Source organism: Haematobia irritans, chromosome 1 (genome assembly GCF_050003625.1).
Source record: "Haematobia irritans isolate KBUSLIRL chromosome 1, ASM5000362v1, whole genome shotgun sequence".
NCBI lineage: Eukaryota > Metazoa > Arthropoda > Insecta > Diptera > Muscidae > Haematobia > Haematobia irritans.
The window spans coordinates 71,071,422-71,094,290 of record NC_134397.1 but is presented as its reverse complement, the minus strand read 5'-3'; the positions used below and the strand labels follow the sequence as shown (position 1 = coordinate 71,094,290).

Here is a 22,869-nt window from a genome sequence, read left to right as displayed (position 1 = left end):
ATAAATTTCTTTAAAATAAAGAAATTGGTGTTATAGGAATTACAGTCAATTAAAGTCGTATGTCTTTGAAGTAAGTCAAATTTTTGTTAATGTAAAGATTAACGTTTTTGATTTAAAGAAATAATCAGTTAATTAATTGAGACATCAAATCTTTGGATTAAATATAAAAAAAGTTTCATATTTACGCTAATCTTTACTTTGAGGATTTTACTGATGGTTATTAAAACGGATCTTTTAAGTGAAACACTTCTAAAATAAAATACCTTCGGATATATATATATTTTCTTTTTTTGAGGATTTTTCGTGTTTTCTTTTTTTGAAGATTTTTCGTGTTTTCTTTTTTTGGGGATTTTTCGTGTTTAAGGAAATTAAGAAAACATTATTTACTACAGTGACGTGTCTGTTATAAACTTGATTTTCTTAATATTAAGAAATAATTTCTTTAAAATAAAGACATTTTAATTAAAAGAAAACTTATAATCTTTGCTTTAAAATTTTCCTTCTTTAAAATTTAGGACACGAATATTTGAAATCGTCTCTCTGCTAAAGTCGCATGCCTTTCAAGTAAGGCAAATTTTTCTTAGAGTAAAGAAAAACATTTTTGATTTTAATAAATAATATTAAAATTAACTGAGATATTGAATCTTGGATTAAAGATAGAAAAGCTTCAATTATAGGATTTTGCATTTATGGTTTAAGTTTTTTTTTGAAATTAAGGAAAGATTTTTCACTTCGAAGTACCTGTTATAACGATTTCGATTCGATTTCGATTTTTAAACTGACATTTGTACATGAATACTTTTGTTGATTAACGTAAAAAGGAGAACGAAAATTCGATAAATAAGATTTGAGGCTAGCTAGATAACTCCCTAAAAATGTCTTTATTTTAAAGATGAAGCAAAATCTTTGGCTCGGAATCAATACCCAAATCCTTAAGGGTAGATCAAAAACTTTGAATTCGAGTAAACTTTGTTTTTAGTGTACCATGGTGTAACTTTGAAAATAGTGCATACTATATTAATATTCGGCGACTCTTTCTTAAGAAATGTTAAATATTTTGATATGCTGACTGTTCGAAGCTTCTTGCTTTTAATGTTGTTTTCATTTTTTTTTTACCAAAGTCTTTATTGTATTGTTGTTGTACTTATGTGTGCTTTTTATTATTAGAATTTTTATGTTTCATATAAAAGTGGACACATCAAAATTTATAGTCCTAAAATCCTAACGGTATCCGGATATTTTCATCACATACAATTTTTCTATTGTGCTCGCAAGAAAACGAATTTCTAATTTGGGATCATTTGTTAGAACAAATATAAATAATTTATAACAAGAGAGAATTTCGTTTGTAAGTTTTTAGTGTTTTCCTCTGGAGAAAAATTCTTTCTATTCTCTACACAGAAAAAGTATTTGTTGCAGTGCAATCGTGCAATTAATTAGTCCAATTATTGTTTTTTATGTTGAAATCACAGAAATTATCGTATCAATCATCAAGATCGATTAGGAGACCTGGAACTACACAAAAAAAATATCAAAATATTTCCAATAAAAAAGTTAATTGAAACAGAAAATCTATTAAAAAATTAACTGATACAATTAACTTTTTAATCAAATTAAAAAAATAGTTTTACGCTTTTATTAAATTATTAATTATATAAAAAAATATTTCCAATCAACAATGTAATTCAGCATTTGGTTCGGACATAAATACTTTCTATATATATGTATGTATTCTATTGGCTTTTGTCTTGATACAAAAACTTAATTAAATTCATGATTGAATCTGAAACAATTATATCAAGACGATTGATCACAACACACACAATTTTTTATACCCTCCACCATAGGATGGGGGTATATTAACTTTGTCATTCCGTTTGTAACACATCGAAATATTGCTCTAAGACCCCATAAAGTATATATATTCTGGGTCGTGGTGAAATTCTGAGTCGATCTAAGCATGTCCGTCCGTCCGTCCGTCTGTCCGGCTGTCCGTCCGTCTGTGGAAATCACGCTAACTTCCGAACGAAACAAGCTATCGACTTGAAACTTGGCACAAGTAGTTGTTATTGATGTAGGTCGGATGGTATTGAAAATCGGCCATATCGGACCACGTTTACGTATAGCCCCCATATAAACCGATCCCCAAATTTGGCTTGGGGAGCCTCCCGGAGCAGCAAAATTCATCCGATCCGGTTGAAATTTGGTACCTGATGTTAGTATACGGCCCCTAACAACCATGCAAAAATTGGTCCATATCGGTCCATAATTATATATAGCTCCCATATAAACCGATCCCCAGATTTGACCTCCGGAGCCTCTTGGAGGAGCAAAATTCATCCGATCCGGTTGAAATTTAGTACGTGGTCTTAGTATACGGTCTCTAACACCCATGCAAAAATTGGTCCATGTCGGTCCATAATTATATATAGTCCCCATATAAACCGATCCCCAGATTTGACCTCCGGAGCCTCTTGGAGGGGAAAAATTCATCCGATCCGGTTGAAATTTGGTACATGGTGTTAGTATATGGTATCTAACAACCATGCAAAAATTGGTCCATATCGGTCCATAATTATATATAGCAAAAGTCATCCGATGCGGTTGAAATTTGGTACATTTTGTCAATATATGGCCTCTAACAGCCATGTAAAAATTGGTCAATATCGGTCTTTAGTTATATATAGCCGATGACTTATTACACAAAAATTGGTCCATATCGCCAAAAATAATCTACCAAAACTTTATTTCCATAGAAAATTTGTCAAATTTTATTACTATAGAAAGTTGTGTCAAAATTTCATTTCTATAGAAAGTTTTGTCAAATGTTTATTTCTATAGAAATGTTTGTCAAAATTTTATTTCCATAGAAAGTTTTGTCAAAATTTTATTTTTATAGAAAATTTTGTAAAAAATTTATTTCTGTAGAAAATTTTGTCAACATTTTATTTCTATACAAAATTTTGTCAACATTTTACTTCCATAGAAAATTTTGTCAACATTTTATTTCTATAGAAAATTTTGTCAAGTTTTTATTTCTATAGAAAATTTTGTCAAAATTTTATTTCTATAGAAAATTTTGTCAAGTTTTCATTTCTATAGAAAATTTTGTCAAACTATATTATATACGTATTTAATTGGCCTTTTTTTGTTTAATATATACCCCGTATGGGCTAACTTACAATTTAGAAGACAGTGTTAAAAAGTTTTACGATACCTTGCCATCGGCAAGTGTTATCGCAACCCAAGTAATTCGATTGTGGATGACAGCCTTTAGTAGAAGTTCCTACGCAGTCCATGGTGGAGGGTACATAAGATTCGGCCTGGCCGAACTTACGGCCGTATATACTTGTTTCTGATTTCTATTTCTTGAAAAGTTAATTGTATCAAATAATTTATTAATTGAAAAAAATTTCAACTTCAGTCAACTTTTTAATTGGAAATATTTTGGTGATATTTTTTTCTGTGAATATGACCATGAATTAATCATTAATTTATTTCTATAATATACTCGTCAGCTTATTTATACAAGAGTCTTTTGAAGAGTAGACTTTCTTAACTATAAGTAGGCAAGTCAGGCCAGGAAGTTGTGAATAGGTGAGAAATTTGATTGAGATTGTTTTATAAATTAGGGTAAATAACAAAATCTGTTGCATTTATCATCAAATCATTTGAGATGTTAAAAAAAATTTAATATTTTGGTCGGCTGGGTATTAAATAAGTTGTATATCAGCAGACAACGACTGGATTTATTTTTTTTAGTTGTAATGTCAAATTCTATAAATATTAATTGACATTGACATCCACTAGTACGAATATAATTCTATTCACTATTTACAAGCAGAGAAGGAATATGATCACCCCAACCATGTTTCAAGAGCATAATGTTACTTTTTCACGGAAAACATGTAACATGTTTGTCGAAACCATGTTATTTTCTCGGAAATCATATATCTGATTTCGAAAAGCATGTTATGTGTGATGAGAAAAGAATATTTTTGCGACCAAAATGTAACATGGTCGCTGTGAAAAAGTAACATGGTGCTCTTGACACATTTTTAATATTCCCTCTTTGGGTGTATACTCGAAAAAAAAAAAAACAAAAAAACGTTATAAACCATATTACCTATTTTACGTTACGTGTCCATATATGTTATGTATGCGTGTGCATGACTTATTTTACTAATTATTTTGAGAAAAAGATATAATATTAACAATATTTATTGCTGTGATGATTCAAGAAAAATTTTTCCAAGATACCATACCTACTTAGATTTTATTTAAAAACATATACGTATATGTATAATTTTTTTTTTGTTTAAATGTAACATACAGCATCACCACATTATCTCTTTATCATAGTCAATACGTATGTAAATAAAAACAAAACAAATATGTCTGTCCTTTTGCAACGTTTATTTTACTGATAAAGCAACGTTTTTCCGCAACGCGGTTTTTTTTTTTTGTTTTGATAAATAATTTACTGAAGTGGTACAAGATACCTACCGCATACGAGTAATGTATTTTCTTTTTATTCTTCTTAACTTATCATGATAGAATATGACGAGTTAAAATAAGATTTTCTGATTCAAAAATATTTTAGATTAAATTAAATGTCGTTCAACCGTCTAGAAACCACTTGTATGCAGGAAAACACCTATGTCGGCTTTAAGCGAATTTAGGATAGGGGGAGGGTCGGAGCTAAGGTTAGAAAAATTGAAATCCATTGTTGGAATTTCCATATTGGACCAAATTGACATTCAATTGGATAAAATTGACTTTCAAAAAGTGGCATTTGATTTTGGTGAAAATCCGTTAATGGACTTTCAAAATAAAAATTGAATTTTACTAATTTACACTGATAAAAATATTGATGTGCGGCCAAAGATATCATGCCCTTAAAACACGAATGCGAATTTTGCTTAGCATAGTAGTAATATAATTTTTTCCATGTCTAAAAGTCGATAAACTTTTCCATGAAGTCGTTTTGTCCTTATAGTTATGAGATTAAATTTAACACAGAAACAAATTCACGACATTTTTCCAATTAAAAAGTCTTAATTGACTTTTAGAAAATATTCAATTAAAAATTTAATTGATTCAAAATTTTTTTTAATTGAAACAAAAATCAATCACAAATATTAATAGCATCAATTAAATTATACCCTCCACCATAGGAGGGGAGTATATTTATTAACTTTGTCATGCCGTTTGTAACACATCGAAATATTGCTCTAAGACCCCATAAAGCATATATATTCTGGGTCGTAATGAAATTCTGAGTCGATCTGAGCATGTCCGTCCGTTCGTCCGTCTGTTGAATTCACGCTAACTTCCGAACGAAACAAGCTATCGACTTGAAACTTGGCACAAGTATTTGTTATTGATGTAGGTCGGATGGTATTGCAAATGGGCCATATCGGTACACTTTTACATATAGCCCCCATATAAACGGACCCCCAAATTTAGCTTGCAGATCCTCTAAGAGAAGCAAATTTCATCCGATCCCGCTGAAATTTGGAACATGGTGTTAGTATATGATCTCTATCAATCATGCAAAAATTGGTCCACATCGGTCCATAATTATATATAGCCCCCATATAAACCGATCCCCCGATTTGGCTTGCGGAGCCTCTAAGAGAGCAAATTTCATCCGATCCGGCTGACATTTGGTACATGGTGTTAGTATATGGTCTCTAACAACCATACAAAAATTGGTTCACATCGGTCCATAATTATATATAGCCCTCATATAAACCGATCCCCAGATTTGGCTTGCGGATCCTCTAAGAGAAGCAAATTTCATCCGATCCGGTTGAAATTTGGTACATGGTGAAAGTATATGGTCTCTAACAACTATGCAGAAATTGGTCCACATCGGTCCATAATTATATATAGCCCCAATATAAACCGATCGCCAGATTTGACCTCCGGAGCCTCTTGGAAGAGCAAAATTCATCTGATTCAGTGGAAATTTTTAGCCGAACTTACTGACGTATATACTTGTTTTTTAATTGAATCAATTAAAATTTGAATTGACTTTCAATTAATTTTGTAATTGATACTATCATTTTTGTGATTGAAGACAGTTCAATTAAAAAATTAATTGGATCAATTAATTTCGTGATTTTTATTTATTTATTTTATTTTTATTTTATTTATTTATTTTTATTTATTTGTTTAAATTTCTACTAACACGACAAGGATTTCTCCTTATAAGTGATGGTGTTAGGAACAAAGATTTAATTGCATTGGAATATGAGGTTATAAAAAAGTTAAATTAATGTGAATAATATGTTAAAATGTTTTTATATTGCAATATATTGAGGTAATTATGCTAATATTTGAGATATTTATGACATTGAATCAGACATTTTTTTGTGTGAAAGTTGGGTATCCTAAAAAGAAAATTTCTTTTTGCTAAGGTCAACTTGGCTTTAATACTTGAAAAAAAAACTTCAAAATCCATAAAATAGTCTTTAAATTTGTTGACATTTTGCATCTTGGCTATTAAGCTAAAAAGCGTTTAAAAATAGGAGATGTCTTTTAACACTTTATTTTAAAGACGTTTTTACTTGAAATATATTATAATTTTTATTTATAGTGGAGTCTGAATTTGAAAATTTAAATTATCGTTGGCAAACGTTAATGGCCGAACTTGCGGCCATATATACTTGTTTTTAATGAAGAAAATATATTTTATTGAAGTGTCTGTTATAATTTATAAATTGACATTTATTTATACGAAAAAAAGGAGCTGTGTTAATATATCACAAAAAGGGTAATAAAATTCGGTAAATGATATACATGTGTATCATTGGCGACCGGACACATCCCCCAACGGACATTTCGCCCAAAATGATTTTTGGGCGTTATGACCTCCAATGGGGCGGTCACATCGCCCAATTTTAGTTTGGGCTTTATGTCCTCCCTCATCGCGGTCATATGTCCCAAAAAATAGACGGTCAAAACGCCCAATATTTTATGGGGAAAGTAATGTCGTAATACAAATCAAAAACTGTCCTCAATGAAGTAGTTTTGATCCCCAATTTTGGTTAACTAAATACGTACGGTATTTAATTCAAAATGCCGTAACTAGAAAGACAGTGCAGATCTCGTGGTCTATTAGAAAATTAAGGAGAAAATGGTGCAAAACGCGCCACAAAGTCCCCAAGAACTCATAGCACTATTTGCCAAATCAGAACATATGAGTGAATACTGAATGTGCGAAAGTGTGCCGGAAAAGATATGTTAGCAAACCACTATTATGGAAGCCGATTTGGCATACAGTCTCTTTGTGTTCCACCCCAGTAACTGAAATAATGAATAAATGAAATATGGATGATGGAGATGCTATTGTTTTATTGATGTCCCTTTTTCGGTCGTTCCATTTTACAAGAAATTACTAACATTTACGAAGGTTACAAACGACATGTCAGTATAACTGTGTTAATTTTTTAATCGCGCGCGCGGTTTTTTTCAAGTACCCATCAGCAGCACGTCGATCATCTCATCTGCCTCCAAATCGCGCGCGCGAATCCTTTTTTAAATTCATCACATTCATTTCATCCTCACATTCTTGCAACTTTCGTTTTATTATCTTGTTCTAAACATTAAAATTGGAAAGAGATGAGATGATCGATGTGCTGCTGATGGGTACTTGAAATAAAACGCGCGCGCGATTTTTTTCACGTACCCATCAGCAGCAAATCGATCATCTCATCTCGTTCCAATTTTCAGTTTAAAATACATAATTTTCAATTCAGCATTTGTCTGCTTTGTTCAAAAGAAAAAAATTATCAATTTCCGAATTTTCATGTTTCAATATATAAATTCAAATGTCTTGGAGCTTAAACCGACCTATTTCACGAGCGAAATAGGTCTTCGTAGTGCCACTTTAGCCGCTTTTCCATTTCAATCGTACGCTGAGAAGAAAAATGGTCAAATATTTTGTTCCAGTCAAAAAGAATTAAAACAAACGATGAAGCCAAGATATGCTAGTTTTACATCTTCTTCCAGCATATACAATAAAAGCAGGATTCGATATTTGTCAATAAGAGGCATATATATCTATTAAATATTTAAAAAAAATTAATGGATAGGTAATCATATATAGCTTTGAATGATTTAAAAAAAATATATTTTGTTATTTTAAACTATTGTTTATATTCAATTATATTCAAACGGTCATAACACCCACATTTTTTTATGGGGCTTATGACCGTGATGAGGGAGGACATAAAGCCCAAACTAAAATTGGGCGATGTGACCGCCCCATTGGTGGTCATAACGCCCAAAAATCATTTTGGGCGAAATGTCCGTTGGGGGATATGTCCGGTCGCCGTATCATGTAATTTTTATTTTATAGAGTATAGATTTAAAGTAGATATATCCTTTAAACATGTCTTTATTTTAAAGATACCGCAACTTTGGTTGCTTCGGAATCAATACGAAAATCCATAGGCGAAGGTCGAGATCTTTGAAGTGAACTTTTTTGCGTGCGTGTAGTTCGATTTTCACTTGATGGATGTCTATTCAATGTGTACATTTTGCGCTTCAGAAGAAAAATACGCAGACTTTGGTGTCGCAAAAGCATTTTTGACTTAATGCTGGTTTTCCGTATTGTTCAAATTTGGTCGATGGACTTCGAAATCGATTCGCATTTAATGAAAACGTCAAAGTTCGATTAAATGAGGAGTATGAAACAGAGTCTTGCTCCGAGTACTTTTGGTCGACGGCGCCGGCTGACAAAAAAAAATACGGCGGCCTGCACTAGAAAAAGCTTCTTTGGATGAAGCGCTAGTTGCTGGAATGCTCAACACCTTTTGAACTAACTTTGCCAATTTCCGGAAATTCTAAATTAAAGCAAATTAAAATTAATAAAACTTCCAAGAAAGGACTAACCTACGGAGTTTTCCGTTTCGTAGACTTCCACATCAAAATCTAGACCGGGGACTTATCAGCCAGCCTGTTACATAAAACCTAAAGTAGTGCGTAAGTGCTTGCTCTCCTCAAACAGTATAATTACCTTATAAATAATGTACTTTTCCACAGTAAATGAATAAAATGTGGATTAAAACTGGACAGTAAATAATTAAAAAGCGTACCTGCGAACTTAAATAATTTAAATAATAATTTACACTTTTTAAAAACTGCGAAAAAATTGTATGAAAATTATCGGCGACTTTGTGAATTCGTAAATATTGTCGGCGGCTTGCCGAAGCCGGCATGAAATCGGCTGGCGCAAGACTCTGGTATGAGAGTATATGTACACTGAAATAAATGTAAATGTAATAAAGTTTAGTTCAAACATTTCTGAAATTAACCTACAATTTCCTTACTGGAGGGTTAATTTTTAGTATGCTTTCGACGAAGTACTTATTTTTCGACTGCTGGTATGCTTGCACCGAAGTACTTTCCTCCAATGTTATGCCCATGTAAAAGTATTACTACTGATATATGTACGAAGAAGTTGTTACCTAATTTGGCGCAGGCATACTGGTACTCATACCTGGTAATAGGAGTTTTTGCTGGGTTGTATAGCTTATTTCTTTATAAAAACTTATTAAAAATTTATTGGAGATTTTTGTGAGGAACTTTAATTTAAACTGAGACGAAAGTGCCCAAATTTATGGAGAAGATCCAGAAAAATACTGGCACACTGACAGCGAGACCATATCAGGTGTATGTTAGAATATACAAATAATGCGAATTTCCATACTCCATTTACAGGACAAGGTATCTTGGTATAAGACATATAAATATATGTGTATTTTTTGTATTGCATTAAAAATGTTTGTTATATGTTTATGTTTTACACAAAATAAAAAATATAATGTCTTGATAATTGCATTTGTTTACAAACTAACTCGAATTGAAAATTATTTGCACTTTTAACCGTATATGTATTTGCATCTATACACACACACACAATACATGTAATACTCTTGAATATTATAATTTTCAAAAAAAAAATGTTTGTTTTTTTTTTGCATAAATTTGTGTTACATTTTTATATACGAAACAGAAAACAAAATTTAAATATTCATTTTTGTAATATGCTTAAAATAAATTTCTTTCCATAAAATTTCTAGTCTGCACTTGTGTTGTACATAAACGATGTCATCGTTCGGTGGTCACAAAATGTCCTGGCATGCGGGAAGAGGTAAAAATTCCATAATTATATGCGTGTGTGTTATTCCTATATTAAAATTTTTTGTTTTCTTTTTTCCGAAAATAGCAAAACAATTTGGAAGCTGTACCAGCTGGACAACGTTTTAATGTTAATGTACCGCATCGTTTTGTAGTGCATAATTATAAACGTTTTACCTTTTGTGATCACTGTGGTTCTCTGTTGTATGGTCTGATCAAGCAAGGCCTTCAGTGTCAAGTGTGCAGCATGAATGTACACAAACGTTGCCAAAAGAATGTTGCAAATACATGTGGCATTAATACAAAACAAATGGCCGAAATCCTGAGCTCATTAGGGATATCACCCGATAAACAGGCTGCGCCCAGACGATCTAAGGTAAATATTTCAAATATTAAAAAAAATGCCTTTACAGGCAAAACTATTACCAAAAATTATAATTGAATTTAAAGTTCAATTAAAAAAAAAATACACAGAGCAATTTTTTTACATGGAACAATTATTTTTTTAATTGGCATTGGTGATTGATATCATTTCCGCCATTGATGAATATTCAATTTAAAATTAATTGGATTAATTAATTTGCTGTTTGAAGTGCTGTGGGCAAAACCCCGTTTTTTTAATTCGGGGTTTCTAGGTTAAAAAAATTGACTATTTTTCAAAACCGGTGGACTGTAGTTTTTGGAATGAAATAACCAGTACAATCGGTTTCCTATGTGGAAACAAGTAAATTTAAATTGAAAATATAAATTTATTGCCATAAAAACTCAATAAAAAATAATTCCATAATTTATTAAAAGATGGTTTTTAAAATGTATATGAACGTTGACTTATTTGGAAGTGATTTCATTGCAGTCTATTAAAATACCCAGATGTATTTTTCTACATTTGGCATAAAATTACAATAACCGAAAGCCACTTGGTTGAGGTTTTGAAAACACCGGTTTTTCGGGTCCACCAAACTTGGGATTTTCATCAAAATCAACAGTCGGTATATGTTAAGTAGGTATACCGGTCCACCAGTTTTGTTCACTCTATGTTGAAGTTTAAAATATTTTTTCTCTGTTTATTGGAGCAACTATTTTTTTCATGGATCATTTGGCGTTGGTGATTGATATCATTCCACCATGAAAAATTAATTAATGTGGCGTTTGAAGTTAAAAAATATTTTTTCTATTGTTCAACCATTTTTGATCATTTTTTAAAATTATTTTTTCATTTATTTTTTCATTCTATGCAGTATTTAAGTCAACCCGGTGGTGAGGATAATTTCGGTGCCAGTATTCATGGTGACAATGATTGTATTTCAACTACAACCCGTAGTTCTACAATATCACATCAGACAACATCATCCAGTAGTTCGGATGCTACTACCATTAGTGTTGGCAGTACTGGTGATATGGGCATGTCTAGCTCAAATCGCTGTTATGATTCTCGTCCAGGAAAAACTTGTTTGCAAGATTTCAATTTCATTAAAGTTCTGGGTAAAGGATCATTTGGTAAAGTAATGTTGGCCGAAAAGAAGGGTACCGATGAAATCTATGCCATTAAAGTATTGAAAAAAGATGCTATTATACAAGATGATGATGTCGATTGCACAATGACCGAAAAACGTATATTAGCATTGGCTGCTAATCATCCATTTTTAACAGCTCTACATTCCTGTTTTCAAACTCCGGTAAGTATTAAAGTAGAAGAGAAAACTTCTAACATAAGAATTCAGATCCATATATGCATCTTTCGATTACCATATGCATGGAGAAATAAAATTTTGACAAAATTTTCTATAGAAATAAAATTTTGACAAAATTTTCTATAGAAATAAAATTTTGACAAAATTTTCTGTAAAAATAAAATTTTGACAAAATTTTCTATAGAAATAAAATTTTGACAAAATTTTCTAAAGAAATAAAATTTTGACAAAATAGAAATAAAATTTGACAAAAATGACAAAATTTTCTATAGAAATAAAATTTTGACAAAATTTTCTATAGAAATAAAATTTTGAAAAATTTTCTATAGAAATAAAATTTTGACAATATTTTCTATAGAAGTGAATTTTCTATAGAAATAAAATTTTGACAAATTTTCTATAGAAATAAAATTTTGACAAAATTTTCTATAGAAATGAAATTTTGACAAAATTTTCTATAGAAATAAAATGTTGACAAAATTTTCTATAGAAATAAAATTTTGGAAAAATTTTCTATAGAAATAAAATTTTGAAAAAATTTTCTATAGAAATAAAATTTTGACAAAATTTTCTATAGAAATAAAATTTTGACAAAATTTTCTATAGAAATAAAATTTTGACAAAATTTTTATAGAAATAAAATTTTGACAAAATTTTTATATAGAAATAAAATTTTGAAAAAATTTTCTATAGAAATAAAATTTTGAAAAAATTTTCTATAGAAATAAAATTTTGACAAAATTTTCTTCAGAAATAAAATTTTGACAAAATTTTTATAGAAATAAAATTTTGACAAAATTTTCTATAGAAATAAAATTTTGACAAAATTTTCTATGGAAATTAAATTTTGACAAAATTTTCTATAGAAATAAAAATTTGACAAAATTTTCTATTGAAAAAAAATTTTGACAATATTTTCTATAGAAATAAAAATTTGACAAAATTTTCTATAGAAATAAAAATTTGACAAAATTTTTAATAGCAAAAAAAAAAATTGACAATATTTTCTATACAAATAAAATTTTGTCAAATTTTTATATAGAAATAAAATTTTGACAAAATTTAGAAAATAAAATTTTGAAAAATTCTTCTATAGAAGTAAAATTTTCTATAGACATAAAATTTTGACAAAATTTTCTATAGAAATAAATTTTTGACAAAACTTTCTATAGAAAAAAAATTTTGACAAAATTTTCTATAGAAATAAAATTTTGACAAAATTTTCTATGGAAATTAAATTTTGACAAAATTTTCTATAGAAATAAAAATTTGAGAAAATTTTCTATAGAAATAAAAATTTGACAAAATTTTCTATAGAAATACAATTTTGACAAAATTTGCTATAGAAATGAAATTTTGACAAAATTTTCTATAGAAATAAATTTTTGACAAAATTTTCTATAGAAATAAATTTTTGACAAAATTTTCTATAGAAATAAATTTTTGACAAAATTTTCTATAGAAATAAAATTTTGACAAAATTTTCTATGGAAATTAAATTTTGACAAAATTTTCTATAGAAATAAAAATTTCACAAAATTTTCTATAGAAATAAAAATTTCACAAAATTTTCTATAGAAATAAAATTTTGACAAAATTTTCTATAGAAATAAAATTTTGACAAAATTTTCTATAGAAATAAAATTTTGACAAAATTTTCTATAGAAATAAAATTTTGACAAAATTTTCTATAGAAATAAAATTTTGTCAAATTTTTATATAAAAATAAAATTTTGACAAAATTTAAAAATAAAATTTTGAAAAATTTTTCTATAGAAATAAAATTTTCTATAGAAATAAAATTTTGACAAAATTTTCTATAGAAATAAATTTTTGACAAAATTTTCTATAGAAAAAAAAATTTTGACAAAATTTAGAAAATAAAATTTTGAAAAATTTTTCTATAGAAGTAAAATTTTCTATAGAAATAAAATTTTGACAAAATATTCTATAGAAATAAATTTTTGACAAAATTTTCTATAGAAAAAAAATTTTGACAAAATTTTTTATAGAAATAAAATTTTGACAAAATTTTCTATGGAAATTAAATTTTGACAAAATTTTCTATAGAAATAAAAATTTGACAAAATTTTCTATAGAAATAAAATTTTGACAAAATTTTCTATAGAAATATAATTTTGACAAAATTTTTTATAGAAATAAAATTTTGACAAAATTTTCTATAGAAATAAAATTTTGACAAAATTTTCTATAATATTAAAAGTTTCACAAAATTTTCTATAGAAATAAAATTTTGACAAAATTTTCAAATTTTGGTATATTAGTTTTGGCTCGAGTGGCAACCGTGATTGGAAGTCCTACCTCACCCGCCGTATAGCCCAGACAATGGCCCACCTGATTACCGCTTGTTCCGTCTGATCAGGATTTTCTTTCTCATGACGAAGCCAAAAATTAAGTCAATTTGCGTATTTAGTCAAAAAACGGGTCATTTTTTGTCACGGCATCAATATGTTGCCAGTATGATGGGAAAACGTAGTAGTACTTCGATTGACCAGTCTGGTACATTTTTTAAAATAAATTCTGAATCATTAGAAAACATCCCACATTTTTAAATATCGGTTTCCATCTATGTAAATTTATTTCTCTTACCGGCAAGATTGTAATAGTTTAAATTTTCATGTATCACAAATGTCGAAAATCGAGATTTCGAGAAATCGACTGATTTTAGAATAATCGACACTTAATGTTTTCAAATCCCCTCATATTGTCTAATCGCTTTTTCTTGTTTTCCAAAATCGACTAAAAGACTTTTATTTAACGCCGTAAAAATAGAAAAGTCCACTTTAAAATACAATTTTGGATTTGTGACCATTTTTCGACGGTATCCATCGAAAGAGAAGGGAATCATACACAACATTGTGTATATACTTCGCAAAATACCTTCCAAAAGTATACTTCGCAAAATATTTTCCAAAATCCGCTGAAACCCTTCCCAAAATACCAATACTCTTCCACTTTGTGAGTCTGAGTATTCGCCGGACCACCCTCTAATATAAGCCAGTTGCAAACCGCATATAACTTTATGAAATTGTAAAAACTTCGTCGAGTCCTCACTTTGCCACATTTTCTTGTTTATTGTTAGATAACTATTTTGTTTTTTTTTTTTTATATAATTTCAGGATCGTTTATTTTTTGTCATGGAGTATGTTAATGGTGGAGATTTAATGTTTCAAATACAAAAGGCACGACGTTTCGAGGCAGCTCGAGCTGCCTTTTATGCTGCCGAGGTTACATTGGCCTTACAATTTCTACATTCTCATGGTGTTATCTATCGCGATTTAAAATTAGATAATATATTACTAGATCAAGAGGGTCATTGCAAATTGGCTGATTTTGGCATGTGCAAGGTATGTTCAATATAGTTGATTGGCACAGGCCCAGAATTGTATTAATCCATTTATTATAACAGGAGGGAATTATGAATGGCGTTCTAACTACCACTTTTTGTGGAACACCTGATTACATAGCACCGGAAATACTCAAAGAACAAGAATATGGCGCCTCGGTTGATTGGTGGGCCCTTGGCGTTCTCATGTATGAAATGATGGCTGGCCAACCACCATTTGAAGCAGATAACGAAGATGAATTATTCGATTCGATTATGCATGATGATGTATTATATCCAGTTTGGTTATCTAGAGAAGCTGTGTCCATTTTGAAAGGTACGAATTTATATATAGATGTTTTTAGTTTTTTATTCCTGTCTATATACATTTTGTGGTTTCTTTTTAGGTTTTCTTACGAAAAATCCAGAACAGCGTTTAGGATGTTCCGGTGATGAGAATGAAATACGTCGTCATCCATTCTTTGGTAGATTGGATTGGGATGAATTAGAGAAACGTAATATAAAACCTCCTTTCCGGCCGAAAATGGTAAGTGACAATTTATTACAAATTTATGCCCTGTTATCGTAAATCCTATGCAAACCCATTCGGAGCCGTGACTCGAATTCGAATCGATTTGGGTTCTATTTTGGAAGTTGGTTACATTTGAATGTGTATTCATTGAATTTTTGGAAAACGGTTGTCTTTAAATTTTTGCCATGAGAATTTTTAGATATTTAAAAAAAATGTTTTTGCTTTTTCCTTGATACATACAGGGTGGCTGATATGTATTGCAAATGACTTCAGTTTGCTATCATGTCTAAACCGCTCGTTTGAAATTTATTCCAATGACAGTTTTATTGATTTATTGTTTACAAGCTTACAAAATAATTTTGATCAATTGCATTCACAAATAAAGTTATTCGCGATAGAATTCAAATGTGTAATTGCTTTATATTTTGCTGGAAAATTACAAGTGGTTGTCGGTAAAATCCTCCAGCATTTAAATGTGAATAAATCTTTTAGTTTCTCGTACCATTGCTCGTTTCCGTAATACTGGCAGTGTTGCATCGCGTCCATAAAGAGGACAAAAAGACGGTAACAAACCCAAAAATTATCTAAAAAGTGAGACTTGGCCGAAATCTACGCCAGTGGTAAAAATGCTCGTGAACGAGAACGGATGTAACACTATGAGCTTGGACTAAAGCCAAAAAGCTCTCCGATGCACAAAAAAGTTACGAGTTGCTTCGCTTGCACCACGAAAGTGGCCAGTTACCGAATTTCGTTTTGCTTATGACAAGCCATTCTCAATTGAGCAGTTTGAGAACAAACGAAATGATCGCATTTTCTTGCCATAGAGGTCAGCTGTAAATTTTCACTTTCGATTGACCACCCAAACTAAAGCGCCACCGATGGCACAGACAAACATTTCGGCCGCAGACCATGGTCATTCCAGCACTCAGCACGCGTCAACCCAGAATCTTCATAAATTTCCTCGCTTATTTACTACCGCACAATAGTAATCAAAATTCTCGGATCTCTATTCGTTGGACTTTTGCCCCTGGGGCTTTTTGGAGAGTAAGGATGGCACTTAAAAATACCAAAGTGTCGATCATTTCAAGACTCTCCTGGAATAAGCCAAAATACCGCAGAAAATGTTTCGTGCAGCGTCTGATTAGGGTAGATTAGTTTGTAGGGGATGACAATAATTCTTGGATCGAATTTATGTCCACGTAGACCACTATAGATCCATTGTGATTCCTCATGGCAATTTTCTCAACTTCTTCTTCTTCTTGAGGGGTCTCCTTTCAAATCGCTCAAGAACTTCCATTTATCTATCTTCCTTAAAGTAGCATACAACAACCAACGAGAAGCCCTGATGAAGGCGAGTATGCTTCTTAAGCTAAACTCCCGCAAATCGGCGAGAGTTTGAAGGAAACAGGAGCCCAGTATCTTGTTTCTTCTAAAGGATAATGCTGAACACTGGCACAGGAAGTGGTCCGAGTTCTCCGTAACTTCCGGGTCCAGACACAATCTGCAAATGTCATCATCTTTAAGGCCTATTCTTACCACATTTTTCCGAGGGTGATATGTCCAGTTATAATTCCAAAAGGCCTCAATTACTGTTTATTCATCGCCATCAGAATAGCTACGGTTCTTTTCTTGGTTTGCTCGAAGAGACTCAGCGTCCATAGTTCATTATATTTGACATGAATCCTGTAAAGATATGAAAACGCCCACAAGGACGTTTATTCTAACAGACCGGCTGTCCCCGGTCTGACACATAGATGGCGACGCTAGTATTAAATGCATATTATTTTTATATAGTACCGACCTTCATATGATTCGTGTCAAAATTTGACGTCTGTAAGTCAATTAGTTTGTGAGATAGAGCGTCTTTTGTGAAGCAACTTTTGTTATTGTGAAAAAAATGGAAAAAAAGGAATTTCGTGTTTTGATAAAATACTGGTTTCTGAAGAGCAAAAATACGGTGGAAGCAAAAACTTGGCTTGATAATGAGTTTCCGGACTCTGCCCCAGGGAATTCAACAATAATTGATTGGTATGCAAAATTCAAGCGTGGTGAAATGAGCACGGAGGACGGTGAACGCAGTGGACGCCCGAAAGAGGTGGTTACCGACGAAAACATCAAAAAAAATCCACAAAATGATTTTGAATGACCGTAAAATGAAGTTGCTCGAGATAGCAGAGGCCTTAAAGATATCAAAGGAACGTGTTGGTCATATCATTCATCAATATTTGGATTTGCGGAAGCTCTGTGCAAAATGGGTGTCGCGCGAGCTCACATTTGACCAAAAACAACAACGTGTTGATGATTCTGAGCGGTGTTTGCAGCTGTTAACTCGTAATACACCCGAGTTTTTCCGTCGATATGTGACAATGGATGAAACATGGCTCCATCACTACACTCCTGAGTCCAATCGACAGTCGGCTGAGTGGACAGCGACCGGTGAACCGTCTCCGAAGCGTGGAAAGACTCAAGTCCGCTGGCAAAGTAATGACCTCTGTTTTTTGGGATGCGCATGAAATAATTTTTATCGATTATCTTGAGAAGGGAAAAACCATCAACAGTGACTATTATATGGCGTTATTGGAGCGTTTGAAGGTCGAAATCGCGGCAAAACGGCCCCATATGAAGAAGCAAAAAGTGTTGTTCCACCAAGACAACGCACCGTGCCACAAGTCATTGAGAACGATGGCAAAAATTCATGAATTGGGCTTCGAATTGCTTCCCCACCCACAGTATTCTCCAGATCTAGCCCCCAGAGACTTTTTCTTGTTCTCAGACCTCAAAAGGATGCTCGCAGGGAAAAATTTGGCTGCAATGAAGAGGTGATCGCCGAAACTGAGGCCTATTTTGAGGCAAAACCGAAGGAGTACTAGAAAATGGTATCAAAAAATTGGAAGGTCGTTATAATCGTTGTATCGCTCTTGAAGGGAACTATGTTGAATAATAAAAACGAATTTTGACAAAAAAATGTGTTTCTTTGTTAGACCGGGGACTTATCAGCCAACCTGTGACAGTGCAAATGTACCAAACACAGAGTTATACTATGCTGTTCAGTGAGAACCCTAAACTCTCCACGACAGCGGCCTTTAGAGCTGCTTGACTGTCACCAAAGCTGATATCGCTTCTGTATAACGTCCTCATCAACAGTGCTGCTAAGCAGCTTTTGTGATTGCAGAAAATTCTGCCTGGAAGATACGATAATCGCTATCTAACGTGTAAGGCTCGTGTATTCCTATTTCCCCGCTATTAGTTCCGTAGCCCATTTTAGATCCACCTTTCCTTCCACTCGTTCATACTTGGTATACCATATTTCGGGTTATCGTGATAAACATGCTCTGTCGCCATATATTCAGTCTCTCTATACGCTCGGAAAGAATTTCGTTTGCCTACAAACAGTGCTTTCCTGTGTATCCAAGCTTTTCATTCTCACGAGTGCCACTTCTGCTGTTTTCCTTATGTGCAAATCTATCCTATTTATTTTCGATATCTGATTTTTATGGTTCGCGGACCAAACGTGTCAGTCATATGTAGCCACAGGTCTTATAAACGCAGTATAAAGCCAATTAAAAATGGACGGAAGCAATTCCCACCGTTCCCCGACTAATTTTTAACCAGAGTACATGGATCTTCCTTATGCGGTTTGCGGAATTGACTTTCTTTATTAATTTAATTAAAAAGTTAATTGTATCAATTGGATTTTTAATTTAACTTGTATTAAATATCAATCAAATTTGAAATTTTACATATAGCTCGTACAATAGCTTTTACAGATATATATTATGCTTAAACATTTTTTTATTAATATGCCTTTAACTTTATCTTATTTTTTTGTAGAAAAACCCACGGGATGCCAATAATTTTGATACAGAATTTACTAAGGAGGAGCCAGTCCTAACGCCTATACCAAATGATGTTGTTCGTTGTATAAATCAGGATGAGTTTGCTGGATTTTCATATGTAAATCCTAAATTTGGACCAGAACGTAAAGTATATTAGATGGAAATTGTAGGTCATTAAACAAAAATGAAAAAAACCTAGAAACGTGGACAGTAAACAAAAACCAAAACATAGTCTACTTGGATGCAAAAAAAAAAGAAAAACAAACAAAGTAGATTTCACCACCCCTCCACACTTTCAGATCCAAAACAACAACAAAACAAAGAATGAAAAACAAAACTAAACAATTGATTTTAAACTTTTGGCAGAAGGTAGATTTTTGTTGTTATTTGTCTTTTTTTTTTTTTTTTGCTTTAAACTGAACACAGGTTTATTTCAAATCAGTTATACTTTTATTTTGTTGTTAGTTTTGCTTAGCTTTTGATTTAATCTGTGGTAACTTGTGCCACAGTATATCTAAACAAAAAGAATATATACATCTATTATATGTATGTAATAAGTTTGTTTTTTGAACTAATTAATTGAATTTCTTCAAATTCAAATATTTTAACCATTTGAATTGATTTTATTTTTGTTTATTACACAAAAAAGGAATTAGAAATTCTGGATTCTATATCCAAATTTCATTAAAATGTTTTTCTTTTAGTTTTTTTTTTTTAATTGAATCTTTAATGAAAGGGAAATTAGTTTCTTAATTTTTTTTAGTAAACTATTCTAAGTATAGAATGTTAGGGATTTAATTAGAGTCTATGAACAACAACAAAAACTTAAGAAAATACAAAAGAAAAACAAAAAAAAAGGAAATTAACTAATTAAGATAAAATGAAAATGCCTATGATGATGATGAGATGATAAACTAAAAACAACCTTGAAATATGTTCCAAAGAAAGTTTCAACAACACAAGAAGCAACAAAATGATTAGAAAACAACTTTATAGAGGAAAACCAAATTGAAAATACATTGAAATGAATTAAGTTTTTAGAGGAAACAAAAAGAACAAAAAAAAAATGAATACATTATAATGTATGTTTAGATAAAAAGAAGCAAACAAACAAACAACCAGTAACCAACCATCAAAACCAAAATGAGTAACAAACAATATGTAGTAGTAACAAGAGCAAAAAAAAATTGCATATTTATTTATTTAATTATTTATTTATTTGAATTTTTATGGTCATTTTTAATTTATGCATTATTTATTTCATGTGTGCAAATGCTACATAATCTCCTTAACATTGTTACTAATATTATTTTTGAAGACAATGGGAGTTGGGTTTTACGATAAGAACTTGCAATGGTAGAATTAAATTTGAGAAACAAATATTTGAGAATGGTATTTATTTTTCAAATATCATTTTGGCACATTTCCATGTTTCAGATGGTCGAAAGGAAAATTCTAGAGATCGGTATATATGGAGTTTATATAACATTATGGATATATACATGACCCATTTTATACCCTAAAGCCTACATTAAAGAAGCTGATAGTGATGTGTGTAAAGAAGCTCAGCCGATGTGGGCCGGTCTGTCCGTCTGCCTATTTGTCACGATACGCTACAGAAAAGCTTTTTTTTATGAATGCTTTCTTCAATTTTGAATAAACAACGTGAGAAGTTTTTCAAAATCGATATTTTCATGTTTGCAAAAAATGTCTGCAAGACTTTTGATGTTGACCAAAATCGATTTGTAATATATATACTACAAACCTATAAACATAATGAATCGAAAAAATGGTAACATTTTAGGTTTTAGGTCTTTTCTAAAGACCTATTAAAACTTTAATTCAATTACCTCAAAATAAACTGGCGATTGATATAATGATTTTCCGAATTGGAGACACTTGTTTTAAATAATATTCGGAATTATTTCTTAAAAAGAAGATGTCAATTATTTCAAATGAAATTTCTAATTGAATTTTAAAATAAATAAAAAATATTAAAATTATTTATTTGCTTATTTTGAACTGAATTAATTTTCCAATTTACCCCCATTTTCAGGAAGCTCCGTTTGTGCTACGTTAGCTAACGAACTTTTAAACCGTACTATGGACATATCTGTCATATTGTCTATGTATTCCATATGCCAGTTAGGAACTTAACTGCTAACAAATTTTCAGTTAAAGTTAACCGGATAGAAGATATTTGATTTTACTTTCTGTTAACTGGGAGTTAAAGTCTAACGGAGATACGTGAAAATGGGCGTTAATCAATTATATTGTGTTGTACATTTTAAAAAAATTAAACAGTTATAATTTCTTGTTTTTAATCAAAATAATCTGGCGATTGAAATAATAATTTTGAAGTAACTTCTGTTCAATAATAATCACATCAATATATTTCTTAAAAAAAAATGCCTATTATTTCAAATTAAATGTTCAACTGAATTTTAATAAAAAAAAAATAAATATTCAAATTATTTATTTATTGTGCACTGGATTAATTTTTTAATTGAAATAATTTTACTGTTTTGTAAATTTTAATTCAATTTACAATATACAAAAAAATTCTTGTTTTTAATCAATCTACTCTGGCACACACAAAAATTTTTTTTCTGATTTAATCACGAAATTAATTGATCCAATTAATTTTTAATTGAAATGTCTTCAATCACAGAAATGATAGTATCAATTAAAATATTAATTGAAGGTCAATTGAAAAATTAATTTATCCAATTAAAAAATTAATTGATACTACTAATTTTCGTGATTGATTTTTGTTTCAATTAAAAAATTTGTTGATTCAATTAAATTTTTTAATTGAATATTTTTTAAAACTCAATTAAAATTTTAATTGGAAAATTTTTCGTGAAATTTTTTTCTGTGCAATTGAAAATTTGATTTTCCGAATTTGGGTAAATTCTGTGAAATAATAATAGGTGTAATATGTTTCCTAAAAAAATATAATGCCCAATATTTCAAACTAAATGTGTAATTGAATTTTTAATAAATAGAAAAATTTCAAATTATAGTTTTTGCACTGAATTAATTTTTTAATTAAATCAAATGTATTGTACTTTAATCCTAATTAATGATTGATATAATCATTCTCGCGTTTCTAGCTAATTCTATTAAAAATTTAATCGAACCAAAATACATCTTTAAAAAAAACTATTGTCATACTTTTGTCATTTAAATTTTTAATAATGCTATTCATTTAATTAATTTTTTAATAGACCAAAGAAACAATTGCATGAAATTAAACATTTAATTGATATAATTGAAATTTTAACTGATTTAATTAATTTATAAGATTTT

General features: G+C 30.5%; 1 protein-coding gene across 7 annotated transcripts in view; it reads left to right on the top strand.

Annotated features, from left to right (window-relative positions):
- The window catches only part of Pkc98E (Protein kinase C), a 57,514-nt gene extending 35,563 nt beyond the window's left edge, over positions 1 to 21,951 (top strand). For all 7 annotated transcript variants that reach the window (XM_075290714.1, XM_075290713.1, XM_075290715.1 and 4 more), the window contains 7 exons: positions 10,095 to 10,165; positions 10,241 to 10,528; positions 11,391 to 11,828; positions 14,984 to 15,211; positions 15,274 to 15,526; positions 15,597 to 15,736; positions 19,553 to 21,951. In XM_075290714.1, the coding sequence (XP_075146829.1) occupies positions 10,095 to 10,165; positions 10,241 to 10,528; positions 11,391 to 11,828; positions 14,984 to 15,211; positions 15,274 to 15,526; positions 15,597 to 15,736; positions 19,553 to 19,714 (1,580 nt within the window). In that variant the 3' untranslated portion in view covers positions 19,715 to 21,951. The remainder of the gene's footprint in view (positions 1 to 10,094; positions 10,166 to 10,240; positions 10,529 to 11,390; positions 11,829 to 14,983; positions 15,212 to 15,273; positions 15,527 to 15,596; positions 15,737 to 19,552) is intronic.
- The last annotated feature ends 918 nt before the right edge of the window (positions 21,952 to 22,869 follow it).